Source organism: Diuraphis noxia, unplaced genomic scaffold, assembly GCF_037042655.1.
Source record: "Diuraphis noxia isolate RWA-SAM2 unplaced genomic scaffold, SU_Dnox_SAM2 contig0005, whole genome shotgun sequence".
In the NCBI taxonomy this organism is placed as follows: domain Eukaryota; kingdom Metazoa; phylum Arthropoda; class Insecta; order Hemiptera; family Aphididae; genus Diuraphis; species Diuraphis noxia.
The window spans coordinates 48,729,589-48,745,402 of record NW_028301715.1 but is presented as its reverse complement, the minus strand read 5'-3'; the positions used below and the strand labels follow the sequence as shown (position 1 = coordinate 48,745,402).

The following is a 15,814-nucleotide window of genomic DNA, read 5'->3' as shown; positions in this document are numbered from 1 at the left end:
TGATTGGAAGTGGGCATATCAGAGGTATAGATATTATAAAGTATAGAAGAGAGATCACTACCCTAAGGAACACCTGCCTTAATTTTTTGGATAGTAGAAAATTCATTTTTGTGGCGTACTGAAAAGGATCGGTTATCAGGATAGGATTTAATTAAAAGAAAGTAAGGTGAAGGGAGAAAGTGCTTAAGTTTGAAAAGATGTCCGTCATGCCAAACGCGGTCAAAGGCCTGTGATATATCGAGGAATACCGCAGGGTAATATTGTTTTGACTCGAAAGAGGATGAAATTTTATCAACGATTCTGTGGATTTGTTGAGTTGTATTATGTTTACGACGAAATCCAAACTGAAATTTAGGTAAAATATTTTGTTGGTCAATTAGTGGCGAGATTCTATGTAAAATTAGTTTTTCGAAAAGTTTGGCAAATGTAGGTAGTAAGCTGATTGGACGATAAGAACTTGTGAGATGTTTAGGTTTGTTTGGTTTTGAGATCATGATAATAACTGAATGCTTCCAGGTTGAGGGGAAGTATGACAAACGTAACATAGAATTATATATATGGGTAAGGATCAAAATTGTCTTTTTGGATAAATTCTTTGCTATTTTATTTGTGATTTGATCATAACCAGGAGCTTTGTTAGGCCGAATTCTCAGGGGAGATGAATGATAATTTATGTTTTAGAATTGATGTATGGAATAGCCTGCCTCTTGTATTAGTATATCTACTGCCCCATTGAGAATGTTTGGCATTAAAATCACCACCTATTATAAGAAAATTGCCTAGGCTATGGAAAAAAGAATGAATTTTAGGTTCGAAAATGGGTTGGTTTGGAGGGAAGTAGGCTGAGGATATTGTGATGTTTTCCTTAATTACTGTTAAACTGGGTCTTTTTTAATACTATTTCAAATTCTATTAATTTTAGTTTTCGTTGATTAATTGTTTATTTATTATATATTTGTAATTCATTCATTTAATTTTACTATTTAATTACTATTATATTACTCTTTGTTTTGGGCTTAGGCCTGTACCTTGAAAATAAAATAAAATAAAAAAGTACTTATCTAATCCCAACACTGGTGACCAGCCACAATATGCAATACTATATTACAGCATATTTTCATTATTTTTTAATATTCCTGTTCTGATTTCTCCAAGTAAGTAGGAATAAGAATCTGATGAATTTAAGAACTGTGTGTAGTTCTATTCATTCTCAATTATTTATATTTGATTAAAATAATATATTCAGTTTATTAAATACGTATAACTTTTAAACATTCATATAATAATCACTTTAAATTTAGAGTTAAACCCATTGTTTCCAATGGCCATAGTTGTCGATGCTTAATTCAAATAAAAAAAAAATTATGATGATCACTTTCATAACATTTTATTTTTTTTAAATATACATAAAAAAAATACAATATCCCAAAAGAACAGCCTGCTAACCATAGACATAATAATATATTATTATGTCTATGCTGCTAACGTTATGCAAGTTTATTATCAATTCAATCACATGCCACACACATTTTCAGATTGATAATTGTATTTACAATACACGGAATAACAAAACATCTTAATTTAAGTTATATAAAACCAAACAAATCATGATTCTTAATATTAAACAATGTTTAAGTACTTTTAGAAACTGGTAACTTAAAATATACTTCACAAAATATGTATTTTATATTCTTTATCAATTATATTAAAATAATAAACACCAGTCTATGTAATTGTATTGGAATAGTAACATACTAAAAACAAATTTCTTAAGTACACTAATTATTGGACTAGCAAATACTTATTACACTGTATTAAAGAAACTAAATAAACAATTAATGTAATGAACAAGATTTCTAAAATTAATTGATCAAATTACATTTCTATAATTATAGATGAATTTAAGAGATTTTATTTTGGTTTAGTTTTAAAAAATTATCTCATGATAAATACTATTCATACTATACATATTTTTAAATAGATAAATAGTTAATTTATATTAAGTCATATAAGTCATAAAAGTAAATATACTTTTTCTTTATTCTTTGGCAGTATATGTTTAAAAGTTCAATAAACTTGATGAAAGATTCATTTAGAAAGTATTTCTGAATAATTAATCTGAATAATCATAGAATTTTCATTGTGATAATACATTTAAACAACATTGACTTTATCATATTTTCGTTCAAAATTAATGATTACTAAAATATTTTAAGATCACATTTAAACATATAGTAAAACCCTGGTTACAGTTAAATTTTTATTAATAATAAATCGAGAACATTATCTCAATAAAGTGAATTTTAAACATTCATTTTAATAAAAATAATATGTTTATCAAATTAAACAATAATACACAAAACAAAATGATTTAATTCAGTGTTTCCTTTGGAAATAAGAAGAATAAAATACAAAATATATATTATATTATATTTTTCATTCAGCGATCACCACGCTTATCATAAGCAACACAACACAGTGCATGAGTGTCATTTTTTTGTTTAAATAAAAAAATATTTTATATGCTCTCATAAGCTGTTGCCATTGTAGATGTGCCACATAGTTTATCCTAGAATAATATACTTGGATTACAATAAATTATTAAAAATAAGCCAAAACGCTAAGACAAACCTTGATTTTATCATAAAGGGACGACCAAAAGACATGATGAGGAATCATATTAATACCAATTTCATTAAATAAACAGGCATTTACTACAGATCCGCCAACAAAGTATACAAATGCAACAACCAACATAAATGAAAAAAAGTAAGTCCAAGATTCTGATTCTGGGTTGTCAACATATGCATCGCTTAAATTCAATCCACATACTTTACTGGTTTTAAGTTCAACTGTCTATAAATATGATACAAAAATTTAATTTAATGATTAAAATAAAAATAATAAACTGCCTTACACATTGAATATCAGTGACATTTTTGAAATTCGTCAAAGATTCATTTCCACTGACTGCTAATGGATCACATACCAAAATTACATTAAACGCACTATAAAATGAATTAAGTAATTCATATGTATAAATGGTATAATAGATTCAATAATATTCAAATAGTCTTACTGCTGGTTGTCATCATTTGTATAGATAAATGTTACCACATGGCTTATTTGAACATGAGTATGCGTATAATTGGCAACCTGTACTGAAGAATTGGATGTCCCATTTACAATCTAAACATAAAAGTTTTTAGTTTTATACATACAATGATATAAATTATTTAAAATATATATAATATTAGAATATGATATCTTTCAAATATTAATTTGAATACTTTTTTTATATAAGTAGATTCCTAAGTGTTAACTTTTAAGACAATTATAATAATATTAGACAAATATAAAAATTGCTTTATGAGACAAAATGCCTTATGCAGGCAGCAGACTGTAGACATGTAGTCATTAGAGAAATGGAACGATTTTCAAATTTGTTATGTAAGACGTAATAATCATTAATATGCATTCTAAAATATTACTAAATTGAAATATATTGTACATACATTGTTTTTTCTAATAACTGATTAGAAGGTATAATATATATATATATAAACATTTAAATTCAGAACAATTAAAATGAACAATAGGATTGGGTACAGCAACTAAAACATTTCAGTAGATATAATTTTTTTTAAACACCCTTTAGAAATGTTTTAATTAAAAATCGTAATTAAATCTATAAAATATTTTAAAGAAATAAGCTTTCAAAATATATTTTTACGGATATTACACACATCTCTAATATCCAAATTTATGAGTGTCCAGTTATAAATTAAGTGGCACATTAAGTAGAACAATCATATACTATTTAAATTTAAATTTTTAATGTTTTTTTTATGGCCTCTGTTTTACTCAATAATGCAATAATGCCACAAAAAGATAGTTTGAACAATTTTTAAATGGTATTTAACTACTAACATAATATAAATTCAATATTTAGAGGAATAAAAAAAATTTTGGGGCGGAAAATGTAAATCAAGCAAAAAAAAGTTCAAACCGTTACTAATGTAAAGCAATAATCTTTTCTTTAGGTAAACTTAATGATATTTTCAAATCAAGCCATAAATAATAAATCATTATAAAATATAAAAATGTAACAACTTTTTTAAAAAAATGACAGAGGGGGGGGTTACTGTTAAGGTGATTATTTTTAATTTTTATTAGCCTTGGGATACCCTGAAAAAATTCGATTGTACTAAAATTTTATTGCTCTGAAAAAATTATTGAATACTGAGAGTATGAACGTAACACCTAAATACTAAACCATTGCTTTCAAATTGTCTTCAATATACCTAACTGATATTTTTCTCTGTTGCGCAGAGAAAAAATGCATTTTTAATAAATGATTAAGTCATATCATATAGGTATTATCTACATGGCTACATAGTGGCTTATGATGAAAACGTATTCGTTAATCATCTAGGTACTTGACAAAATGTTTGAAATCTAAAATATTGATCAAGCTGTACCCATATTGTATAAATAACTACTAGCAGTACTTAGAATGTAATTAAAACCGTCCACCTTTAGATAAATCATAGAAGTGTTTATCGTGCAACTGAATACTTACAACGATTTCGCTGACACAAGGTTGATAATTCAACGTCTGGTTATCCGCTATTGTTAGCGTCAAATTCACTCCACCCAAATCGATGTTGTTGTTGTTGTTGACCGTAATGCACATACACGAGGAAGACAACTCGCAATAGTACCGATCTTTCTTCAGACAGACCACGGCTGTGGCCCAAATGACGAAAAACAACAAGACATGGGTCACCAAGTGTTCTGAATGCATTTTCTAAATATTATTATTCTAATCAAAAGGAAACCGAAAAGCAAGATACAAATAAACGTGTGTACCGATCTCGTAACGCGCCGACACTAACGGTGGTTAAGTATGGTAATTACTAATTAGTAACCAATGATGTTATACTGCGATGTAATTAAAAAGTTCCCTGTTACGTAACAATTTGTCGACATTGGAAAACGGAATGTTTTCAAAACGCAAATAATTTAATTAATAATACGAGAGTACGAACAACGTCCCACTATCGCATTTTCGCATATGTAACGTACTTACGTACCCAAGGTTAGGTTAGTTTATAATATAACGTGCCGCTGCAGCGGCTGATAATCGATATAAGATTAAATTCAAATTCACATTTATATTTTACCATAGAAAATGAAGAATACAGGCATTTACTTACAATAACAAACCTTATCTCAATTTTCTTCACCGGTGTTATCACTATTTCAAAATATTCAAATGTAGGCATAACGTTAATAAATAATAGGGCTCCGAAGTTGTAGAAACATAAAAAAGTAAATAATCTATTGTGTACGAAAGAATTGTAAAAAAATATCAAATATGCTAAAATAAATTTGTTAAATTGTTCATCAAAATTCAAAAACTATTTTATGCTACCTAATTTGAACAAAAAAATTTTAGTTGAAATAAAAAAATTAATTTATAACACTTAAAACATGACAGAAAACTGTTGTCTTAATAAAATTTCATTGAAATAAAAAAAAATAAAAGTAAAAAGATAATACACGAGAATAATAATACAATAGAGATTAAATGCATATAGTGCCATTATTACTGAATTGCTATAACAATAAATAATATTGAGTTATATATTCAATATTATGATTAAAATACACAGAGCTTAAGAAAGAAAAAGATCAATCCTTTTTTTAGGAAACATTAATATGCATAATATGTGAATGAAAACCTAGAAATATGCACTTTTTCACTTAAACTTACCATTGTGGCCCAGCTTTATAGATTGAACTGCTATAAATCAATAGCATATATTATAATAATATGATGCTTATCCTACAAGTTTTAAGCACTAATTACTTAGAATCACAAATCAAAAGTTCAAAGGTATAATAATAATGTCATTATTTTAAATATACATTGTTTAGGTAATAGGAATAATAATAATAATTACACATTCATACTAGTAATATTGTATAATGTATTGAACTATTTGACGATAACGTGAAATATATTTAAAACAGAACAGGACAATCAGCATTTTTGTCTTAGCTAACCTAATATTTATGAAAAAAATTACACAATATCATAAATGTATTGTCTCATTATGATACTGGACTCCACCCCTTCTTATACTTGGTTTTGAATAATATTTCTGTTAAGCTGTGGTATTTCGGATCATAACCATATGCATGTGTATTTCCTTCGGCCTGTAAATAATATTTTAAGTCAGTTATACATATTATAAACGTATGGGGCCTAAGAAATTGTATTCATTAAAATGATATAATTACATTAAAGAATATTTATCATAATATTTTTTAGAGACCTAATGCCTAATAATCAATTTTTAAGTTAAATAATGATCAGTGGAAATTAATGCTATAGGTAGGTATTATCATTGAAATCATAATTATAAATATTTATAACCATATAATAACCATAGTTGTTGATGCATAAACATGAATAAAAAAAATATATACTAAGTTATAACCAAAAAAAAATATTTTTAATATTATAAAGATGGTATTGGAAAATTAATTTTTTGAAAAAAATATTTCCTGTTTTATTTTAAAACTATGTCAATTAACAGTTGTTTAGTATTTGTACACATGGTGATATTTTATTGATAAAATCTAACTTATACATAATATTTTACGATTACTATTACTTTTCTCAATTAATATTTATCAAAAGCAATGTTCAGAAATAAAAAATGTAAGTAAAAGTTTAAACTTGATTAGTTTTATATTTTTTTAAATTTAAAATATCGTAATACACAAGGGAATTTTTTAACACTTGAACAATATTTGATTAAATACTATAATATTATATTTAAGAATTAGAGCAGAGGTATTCAAAGTTTTTCATTTCGCGGTTCCTTTAAGTAATCACAATATTTTAACATTTCTCCAATTATAATGAAAAAAATGAATCAATACATATACAATATGGGTGTTAATAACAGTGACTATATTAATAGAAATAAAACTTTAAATGGTCACGCAATGTTTCCATAATGGGATTGTAATTTTATAAATTATATTTTTATTAGTTATACAAGACCTAAATTAATGTCGGTTTCTGATGCTTTGAAGCACCTCTCTTTGTCGACATGACTCTGGGAATTACGACACACACTTTGAATACTTCTAGACTAGAGAGCTGTAGTTCTAATCGATTCTCCCAGGCAAAAAATTCTCTCAATCCATCCCTCTGCACAAATGTCTTAATGAGACATTAAAGGTATAACTTAATTTCTCGCATTAACCAACAGGTTGTACAAAACAATATAAATATGTATAGAGAATTCAGTTGAGACTTAAGAATTGTATATATTAATCAGTATAACTTGTAAATAACATACAAAATATTTCTATAGCACATAATACAACATTAGTTTCAAATAATATTAAATAATAATAAAAATATAATTCTTACTTGGAACCAAGCACGGGTAAGAATTTCAGCTTCTTCACCGGGTATAAGAAGTTCTGGAGCATCAACAAGAGGGACGTTAAAATTAGAAATTAATGCTTCTTTTTCATTGGTATATCTATTAACATAAATCAATCATTAATTGTCGTACAATCATAAAACATAAAGCAGGAGAGAAATAAATTAAGTATTTATATCTACCTAATCAACTAATTTCATATACAATAATCCTTCGTTAATTGAAGTATTGAGTCAGAAATACCCTTTATTTAAGTAATGAAATAAGATATAGGAAAATTGTTTATAACAAATAATCTATTACAACCAATTTTTTTCCATCTAATTATAATCAATTTTCAGTGTATACCATAAATAATTTTTAAATGTACCTACTGGATTTTCTTTATAAACCAATTAATTTCAATGACCTCTGAAAATAATTTAATTTTTCTCTATTTTTATTATATTGCTTACAATTAAAGATTCATTGTTTTATGAGAAACTTAAATAATATTTAAATTAATACTATTAGATAAATACAAAAACATACTTCATTCGTACATCAGCCCAGTATTGTTCTCTTGAATAACTCCAATCCTGTATCTTAGGATCATTCTCATCATAGTTGTCCAAATCTAAACGTTCTAAATCTTCCACGATTATTTCAGGATCTCCACCTTCTGACCAATCATAAACTAATACATCAGATCGGTTGCTAAAATCAAAAATTATATTTATTGATAAAGTCAAACAGTTATTTGAATCAATACATATTTTTGTTATTATTATTATTATCTGGGAATAGTAATATACCTGATGTCCCTTAAAAATTTATATTTAAATTCGCTATCCATAGTTTCTAGGTACTTAGTATTCATTGCCTTAGAATTGACTTCATGAGGTAGTTTTCTTTCTTTTACAAGATCTAACAATCTTGGTACTGGTGCATCCAAGTAGATAACTAAATGAGGATGCAGCAAATCAGGCATAGCGTGCTTGTACAGTGTATAGTACAATTCACGCGCTGCTTTACTCATATACTTGCATTTATACATAGCTTCTACAAACACAAAGTCACTGTAAGGACTGCGTTCAATAATTACACCTTCTCCAGTATTTAACAAGTGAGCAATGGCATCAATATAATGAGCATAGCGCAACTTGTACTTGATTATTTGAAACGAAGCAGCATTAAAGTGTTCTGGGTTTTCGAGAAAATTACGTTCGTCAAAACTACGACAATTGACTGGCAGTTGAGGGTCCAGTTTTCTCATATCGTAACCATAGTCATTTATGTAATACGCGTCCATTGTAATGTCTGGCATAAAATGCATATCCAATAAATCAGCAAGCTGATTTCCAACAGCCGTCTTACCTAAATAGTACACAAATGTAGAAAAGTTATTAGTGATGACATGTCGTATATAATAAACATATAAATGCTAATCAACCCGACATAATAAATATCAGCACAACGGTCTAGTGTTGTGGTGAATGGTGATACATAAGTAAACCAAATAAAGAGAGAACAAACTAACTCACCAATTCCCACAGGTCCCTCAAGAACAATCAGCTTGCTATTCTCGTCGAAACGCGATGTCGTCTTATCAAACAAACTCTTGAACATGGTGTAATCCTTCTCTTTGTACGGGAACGGTGCGGGTTTCTGAGGTCTCGGTCCCAGGGACGCTTGTAGAGCCTTGCCCGTAATGTGTCGAGCGGACTGCGGCGCGCGGAACAGAATCTTCTGGACGTTGGTCAAAGCCATTTTCCTCGATTGCCCGGTGGGCTAAACTGATATTAACCCAATACGTCGGTTTTTGCAGAAAAAAAAACGGCAACGGATATCGAATTAATAATAAACGAAAATTATTGCATTTTTCTCTTATGTCCGACTTTCGTATTTTGTATCAGGCATTAGCGGACATATTACATATGATTTGCTGTTATCACTCGTCACCATATCACCCATAAGGTCGTCCTCTTCATTGTGGGTGGAGCGTGGAGCACACAGAGGCACAGCAACGGATACAGTGCAGACTTCGTGTGCCATCGGGTTGGTAACGCGTACGGTGAAAATGATTTCATAGCCCAATAAACTTAATATTTCTGAATTGATGAACGATACAAAGCACTAACATAGAAATTAGAAGTTGTTTGGTGTTCACTCAACGGTTCAACTTCGTCCTTGAGTCTTTCAGTCTTTCACCGACGAGACACTACCGCCACCTGTCGGCACTCTGCGTTATCACAATCCTCCGGGGTTTATTTTTCCGTTTCGACACCCGACCCAACCCGACCCAACCCGATCCATCGTCGGTACTCGGTGGCGCGTGCGACTCCCGACGAGGCGACGAATGACGATTTGTTATTATAAAATATAAAGTAAAGGACACCGCTACGCGCCGTCCAGTATAGCGTTCGCTGCCCGACCCTACAGCTGGCATGATGTGCATGGTTTCTCACAGCCGCCAAAGACTATACACGAAAGCGATTTCCGCCGAAAGCACCACCGCCAAAGCAAAACGTCACCCGCCGCACGACGAAGATCGCTCAACAGCAGGACGACTACGCCGCCGCCGCCGACTTTCGCTTAAAAAGTTCCGTTGTTCTACTGCTGCCGTGTACACGCGGATACGACCACCATGCCCCGTGGAAAGCGCAGGGCCAACCAACACAAGTCAAATACAGGTAAGAAAACGTCCACCGGGTCGTACCACATTTGGCGTCGACAAACGAACGAGGGTTTTCCTCGCCGCGACCTGAAGTTTTCGTAGACGTCACCGATTGCGCGTGGTGAGGCAACGACATGCTTATTGCGTATTTTCGCGTTATTGTGGTGAGGCGGAGGAGGGGTAGGTCTCGCCATGTGCCCACCGCGCGCCGTTGTTGTGGCGCCACGCCGCGTTTTTTCCGCATGGCCTCGGAAAATACGACGCTGCCGATATTTTCGTCTTCCCGTTCGCAATATGATGCCCCCCGCCTAGTCTTCGACCGTCGCAATTTCGATGAATTTTTTTCTTCGTTTACACGGACGACCCTGAACATTGACGAAAATCAAGGTCCGCCGCTTGAATACTTCAATGATCGACTTGTTCCGTCCGTTTCGATTTCGGATCGGCGATTTTTTTACTAACGTTTTTCTTCGTCATGCGCACTCGTAAACTAATGCTTGTCGTCGACTATTGAAAAATTTTTATCTTAGATTTATTTTTAATACTCGTAAACTGAAACCGATGTTCGGCAACATTGGTCACTTACTACCGAGCTTCAACCCTTGCTTATGGGCAAATCAATAATACGAACGATAATGCATACCCATTTTAGTAGATACTTACAACTGTTCTAAGAGTATTAAAATATTATGAGTGTGTTTTTGAAATGATGGACAAACTTAATGCACAATGTTCTAAACTAGTGCTTTGTGTAACTTTGGAACAAGGTACTAATGTACAACTCAAGTTGATATTCAACTATTATTTTTACATAACATTTTTATTAGACCTTTTTTTCCATTCATTAGTAGACATTATATTATATTAAGTATTTAATTGATTTTGATTTGACGTTTAAGTATAACATTATTCACTATTCAGTAATTTAATACCTAATTATTAGATACAAAATATTTTAGTTGGTAAATGTTATTCTTTAAAGCATCAAGCATAACATTGTTTGTATAATAACAAGGAGTAGCCAACCTAATTGATCTATTTAGGTCTTATATAATAAATTGTAAGGTCATATTGTTATTTTTTATAGTTTGGTCTACAGATAAATGTTTATTATCCTTTGATTTTGAATATATATTATGAATGTGTACTACTTACAAATAAATTAGTACCTATTTAATTATAATGTAGTTATTGACAATTTTAGTTATTGTTAAATAACAATAATTTCCTTTTTCCATTCTTCTTTAAACTTTAAACTATTAGGTAATTTTTATTTAGGTACTAATGTTCTATGTTTACTTATTATTTGTATTATAATAGCCTATGATTATATAGACATATTCAATGCTGCCTTTTACTGAAATAAAATTACAAATGTCGATAGTTCTAATAAGTCCTTCAACATTATTTAGGTATTTATGGTTTAGTATCTTTAAAATCTAAACACCCATCTATTAAAAATATTAAAACATTCAGATTCTATTAAAAAAAAAAAAAAACATTTTGAAAACATAATTAAGTACTATACATTACCAAAGTTGTTCAAGATTATGTTTGGTTGGATATATTTCATTAGTGAAAGTCACATTGAGTCTTAAAAATTAGATCAATGATATAATTATTATTATATAATAAAATATGTAATGCAATTCTGGCACACAGATATTTTTTACTAAATATTAATCTTTAGACCTACCTATGATTATGTTTAAACATAATATATCAGTAAAACGTTTAAATATTTTTGTTCATTAAATTTAAATTTATTTATTTATTGGTTAATACCTAAGTACTAATATAAAATCTCAATTAGGTAGGTACATTAAAATAAATGTAAGGTTTTAAGTAGATACCTACATAATAATTATAACTTATTCATTTTTATTTCCATATGTAATATATTTTTGTGAGTCCACACTGTGGTTTGATGAGATGGAAGGAATTGTTTAAATAATTAAAGAAATATTAATTAATTTAACTTATAAAATTGAATAGTTTAAATAAAGTAGTGTAGACTAGTGAGATGTAACTTGAATACTAGCAGTAGGAGTTGGTTGGTGGTGTCTGTTCGTTTGACGAGAGTTTGTCTCTCGGCATATCTCAATGACTTGGTCGCTGGTCACTATCCCTGCCATTATGAGGTACGTGCAGGATTTCCCTTTGCATGTATATTTACTAATACAAAGATAAAAGTATTCCTTTACACAAAACGCAATATTCCTATATATATCTTATTTTATTAATTATTCATATAAGTATAGTGATATATATATTTTTGCGTGACATTCATGGTCACGCGCTATTAACACACTATTTATAATTATTATAACCATAGGCGCATCTACTTATAGGTCTATTTATTATTATCTTTTACTGGAATCATCCAAGACAGATGATACCACTATTTTATATAGACTTAGTCATAACTCGCTACAATATTTTCATATTTTTCACCCTCTTAGAACAAATAAATCGTACGTTTTCTTAGGTACCAATGATATATAGGTTTAAATAAAGTATAAACTATATACCTAATTAGTTAAATATTGATAACCTATAAGACAATATATTTACAAATTAAATTAAACCTTATTCACTGACTTTACTACTTAGAATAACTAATCAAACAATACATTTTAATATAAACCTTAATTAATAAAAATAATTTGTATTTTTTAGATTCACAAGCTGGAAAAGGACGTGATTTAGACATGTCAGATGATGAGTCATATAATGATAATGCGAGTGTAATCAGTAATGTATCTTGTAGCACATCAAATGAAGAACGTTCCTGTAAGTATTCTATTAACTATTCAATAACATTATTACTTACTTATTTTTTCGTTTTAATAATTTATAGGTGTTGCAATTGATGAAGCTGATGAGACTCAGAATGATGCATTTGAAGAGAAATTAAGTGACGCTATTGATAGTTTATCACAGAAGTCTGCGCAAGGACGTACATTAAGTTTTGAAGCTGTTTGTAACATATTTTGCAAGAAATATATACCCGATTATATTTTAAATAGGTATGTCTTACGTGCTAAATGTAATTATTTATTTTGTTGAAAAATAAATTCAGTATTGAACTAAACTTTTTTTCCAGGCGTATGACAATTACTGATTCCATTGAACGCGCCCTTAAAAAAGGTGGTGATAATGAGAAAGCTGCAGCAGCCAATTTAGCTAGTTTATTGTGTATACAATTAGGTGCATTGGACTTTGTAGAAAATCCATGTCAAGAACTGTTACCTACTCTAATGTTTGTTCTTAATGATGAATCTGTTCCTTTATTGGCCCGAGAAAAAGTAATTGATTATTTTTGCTCATACCTAAATTATATTACTAATTCCATCTGTTATTAAATCACTTTTAATTTTTCAGTGTTGTTTGGCCATAACATTACTAACTTTTATTAGTTGTAATGAAGAAATTGATGCAGCTATGCAATTAATGCGCAATTTATGGAGACGTTTATTACATTCAACAGCTATTTCTCCGTCGGTAGCAGCTCTTTATTCAGCAGCATTATCTTCTTGGTCTCTCCTACTGTCTACTGTATCAATTAGAAATTCTTCTGCTATAATTCCGTAAGTTACTAGGTATTTACTAATGTTAATTAAAAAAAATTAAAACTAACATTAATTGATATATTTCCTTCAATTGTAGTACCTTAGCAGAATTGAGTACACTCTTAGACTCAACACATCTAGAAGTGAGAATGGCTACTGGTGAATTAATAACAGTTTTATTAGAAATGGCACGTGAATGTGAAGACATGGATGAATATGAGCCAGATGAAGAATTTATTAATAAATTACGTGAACTAGCAACAGATTCACAAAAATATAGAGCAAAAAAAGATAGAAAAACACAAAGATCAAACTTTAGACAAATTCTTCATTATGTAGAAGTAAGTTATACTGTATACCTTAATTATACCAATTATTAAAATTTGAATTTAACATCTTTGTTTTTTTACAGCTGGATGAACCTCCAAATATTCAAATTCGTTTTGGTCAAGAAGTATTAACAATGAACTCATGGATCATTAAAAAGCAATATGATGTTTTATGTCAAGCATTGGGATCTGGAATGAACATGCATATGATGGAAAATGATCTAATTCGTGACATATTAAGCCTTGGTCCTAAATTATGTCAGGCGACACTTATGAATAACAAACAATCAAAACTCGAAAGAGTGAGTTGAAAAATTACAAATCTTTAAAAAAATGTATTCATTTTATACTTATTATGTTTTACTTTTTTACAGCAACAAATTAATGCAGCCAACTTCAAGGTACGCACAAAAACTAGAGGAAAAGTGCGCGACAAAAGAATAGCTTTTATTGATTAAAGAATCATAAACTATTTTAGTTAATTATTGTATCTGCAATATTGTAATGCAAAACCAATTGAGCATGTGATAAATACTGTTGTTAATATTCTATTTTTTAATTAATCAATTCAGTTTTTCTGTGTGTATTGACAGATATATGTTTATAATAACAATTGGGGTTTTTTATTGTCTTAGTTAATTACCAAATATTTGGTGTATCTATATTAAATAACTTAGCGGGACTTTTGAGTTAACTAAAACATAATATATTAAAGGTTGCATACTTCTTATCTCTTTTGTCAAATAATGCTGTTTTAATAACAAACGCGGTGCCTGTTGTACTACTAAATACAATTCGTAACTTATTACTGCCATTATATTATAATTGAGACTGACAAATGTATAAGTAATTGCACCAGAAAAAAATGTCATCTGCATCAAGAATGATTTTTTTATCATTATTTACAAGATTTATTTTTATTTCCAGTTATCAATTGAAATATATATCATGTCACAGTGTTACTGTGAGAAAATAATTTAAATATCAGTAGTTACAGGCATCTAAATAATTATTATTTAGTTTAGTTAACTTTATTCATCTATTAATTTTAAGTGTATAAACAGTATGAAGTAGCATGTGTTTCTATTATTATTTTAGGATTGAAATATTTTTCGTTAAATAAATCTTTAAATAAACAATTATGTATTTTTATTTTAAATGCCTAACCTTTGCTCCAATTAGGTCACATCTCATCGTGCAATGCTTAAAAAGTAATATATTGTTAATTATTGTAATCAGTGGCGCCAAAGTCCAAAATTTTACCTATGACATCAGACACCTCCACATAAAATTTTGTCACCCACCTATTTCTTATAATTACCTTACCTTATAGTTTTTATGAAATATTATCAACTTTTAGTTTACAATTGACAGTAATATCTAATACATGCAATTATTGAATTATCCATATCGTATTATATTTAAAATGACGAACGTAACCCTCCTACCTACTAAAATCATCTATGACAGCTGTCATAGGTAAATATATATTTTGGCGCCACTGATTGTAATTATATGTAAGTTGAAAATTATATAACATAGGTAGTTATCATAGTTATTATTGTTTAACAATAAACACATTTAGTTTTGGATTATGATTATTATTTTATCATAATTAATATTCTATATAAAACGACATTAATCTAATCATTAATTTCCCACTTGAAATCAAAACACAAATGTGGAATTTCCGAACAGAGTGTTTGTTGACACAAGGCCTTATCAAAAATTCCTGTTAATACATAATACATGCAGATTGTCTGCTCTGCTGAGATTTAGTCAGAA

At 29.2% G+C, this 15,814-nt stretch overlaps 3 protein-coding genes across 4 annotated transcripts; 1 reads left to right on the top strand and 2 right to left on the bottom strand.

Annotated features, from left to right (window-relative positions):
* Positions 1–1,362: 1,362 nt before the first annotated feature.
* Positions 1,363–5,221, bottom strand: LOC107173377 (uncharacterized). The gene is made up of 5 exons (XM_015523892.2): positions 4,583–5,221; positions 3,080–3,189; positions 2,918–3,008; positions 2,632–2,856; positions 1,363–2,569 (listed from the first exon to the last, which is right to left on the bottom strand). The coding sequence occupies exons 1-5, from the start codon at positions 4,805–4,807 to the stop codon at positions 2,519–2,521; spliced, it is 702 nt and encodes a 233-aa protein (XP_015379378.2). The 5' UTR covers positions 4,808–5,221; the 3' UTR covers positions 1,363–2,518.
* A 755-nt stretch (positions 5,222–5,976) lies between these two features.
* Positions 5,977–9,398, bottom strand: ND-42 (NADH dehydrogenase (ubiquinone) subunit ND-42). The gene is made up of 5 exons (XM_089228106.1): positions 8,996–9,398; positions 8,267–8,828; positions 8,004–8,168; positions 7,457–7,571; positions 5,977–6,225 (listed from the first exon to the last, which is right to left on the bottom strand). The coding sequence occupies exons 1-5, from the start codon at positions 9,219–9,221 to the stop codon at positions 6,121–6,123; spliced, it is 1,173 nt and encodes a 390-aa protein (XP_089084232.1). The 5' UTR covers positions 9,222–9,398; the 3' UTR covers positions 5,977–6,120.
* Positions 9,399–9,819: 421 nt separating this feature from the next.
* On the top strand, positions 9,820–15,168 carry Ifrd1 (Interferon-related developmental regulator 1). Of its 2 annotated transcripts, none has more exons than XM_089228104.1 (8): positions 9,820–10,144; positions 12,808–12,921; positions 12,989–13,157; positions 13,235–13,436; positions 13,513–13,718; positions 13,798–14,041; positions 14,113–14,331; positions 14,404–15,168. In XM_089228104.1, the coding sequence occupies exons 1-8, from the start codon at positions 10,099–10,101 to the stop codon at positions 14,485–14,487; spliced, it is 1,284 nt and encodes a 427-aa protein (XP_089084230.1). In that variant the 5' UTR covers positions 9,820–10,098; the 3' UTR covers positions 14,488–15,168. The 2 variants fall into 2 exon arrangements, with proteins under 2 accessions (XP_089084230.1, XP_089084231.1); XM_089228105.1 differs by lacking the exon at positions 9,820–10,144 and adding an exon at positions 12,251–12,269.
* Positions 15,169–15,814: the final 646 nt, after the last annotated feature.

Bases quoted from the DNA above. Each gene is read 5' to 3' on its own strand.
- LOC107173377 (XM_015523892.2), bottom strand. From the start codon at position 4,807: ATGCATTCAGAACACTTGGTGACCCATGTCTTGTTGTTTTTCGTCATT. The intron at 3,009-3,079 runs GTAAGACTATTT...TTCATTTTATAG, and splicing joins ACAAATGATGACAACCAGCA to TGCGTTTAATGTAATTTTGG. The intron at 2,570-2,631 runs GTTTGTCTTAGC...ATATTATTCTAG, and splicing joins CCCTTTATGATAAAATCAAG to GATAAACTATGTGGCACATC.
- ND-42 (XM_089228106.1), bottom strand. From the start codon at position 9,221: ATGGCTTTGACCAACGTCCAGAAGATTCTGTTCCGCGCGCCGCAGTCC. The intron at 8,169-8,266 runs GTATATTACTAT...TTTTGATTTTAG, and splicing joins AAATTTTTAAGGGACATCAG to CAACCGATCTGATGTATTAG. The intron at 7,572-8,003 runs GTATGTTTTTGT...TTATGTTAATAG, and splicing joins TGGGCTGATGTACGAATGAA to ATATACCAATGAAAAAGAAG.
- Ifrd1 (XM_089228104.1), top strand. From the start codon at position 10,099: ATGCCCCGTGGAAAGCGCAGGGCCAACCAACACAAGTCAAATACAG. The intron at 13,437-13,512 runs GTAATTGATTAT...TTAATTTTTCAG, and splicing joins CTTTATTGGCCCGAGAAAAA to TGTTGTTTGGCCATAACATT. The intron at 14,332-14,403 runs GTGAGTTGAAAA...ACTTTTTTACAG, and splicing joins AACAATCAAAACTCGAAAGA to CAACAAATTAATGCAGCCAA.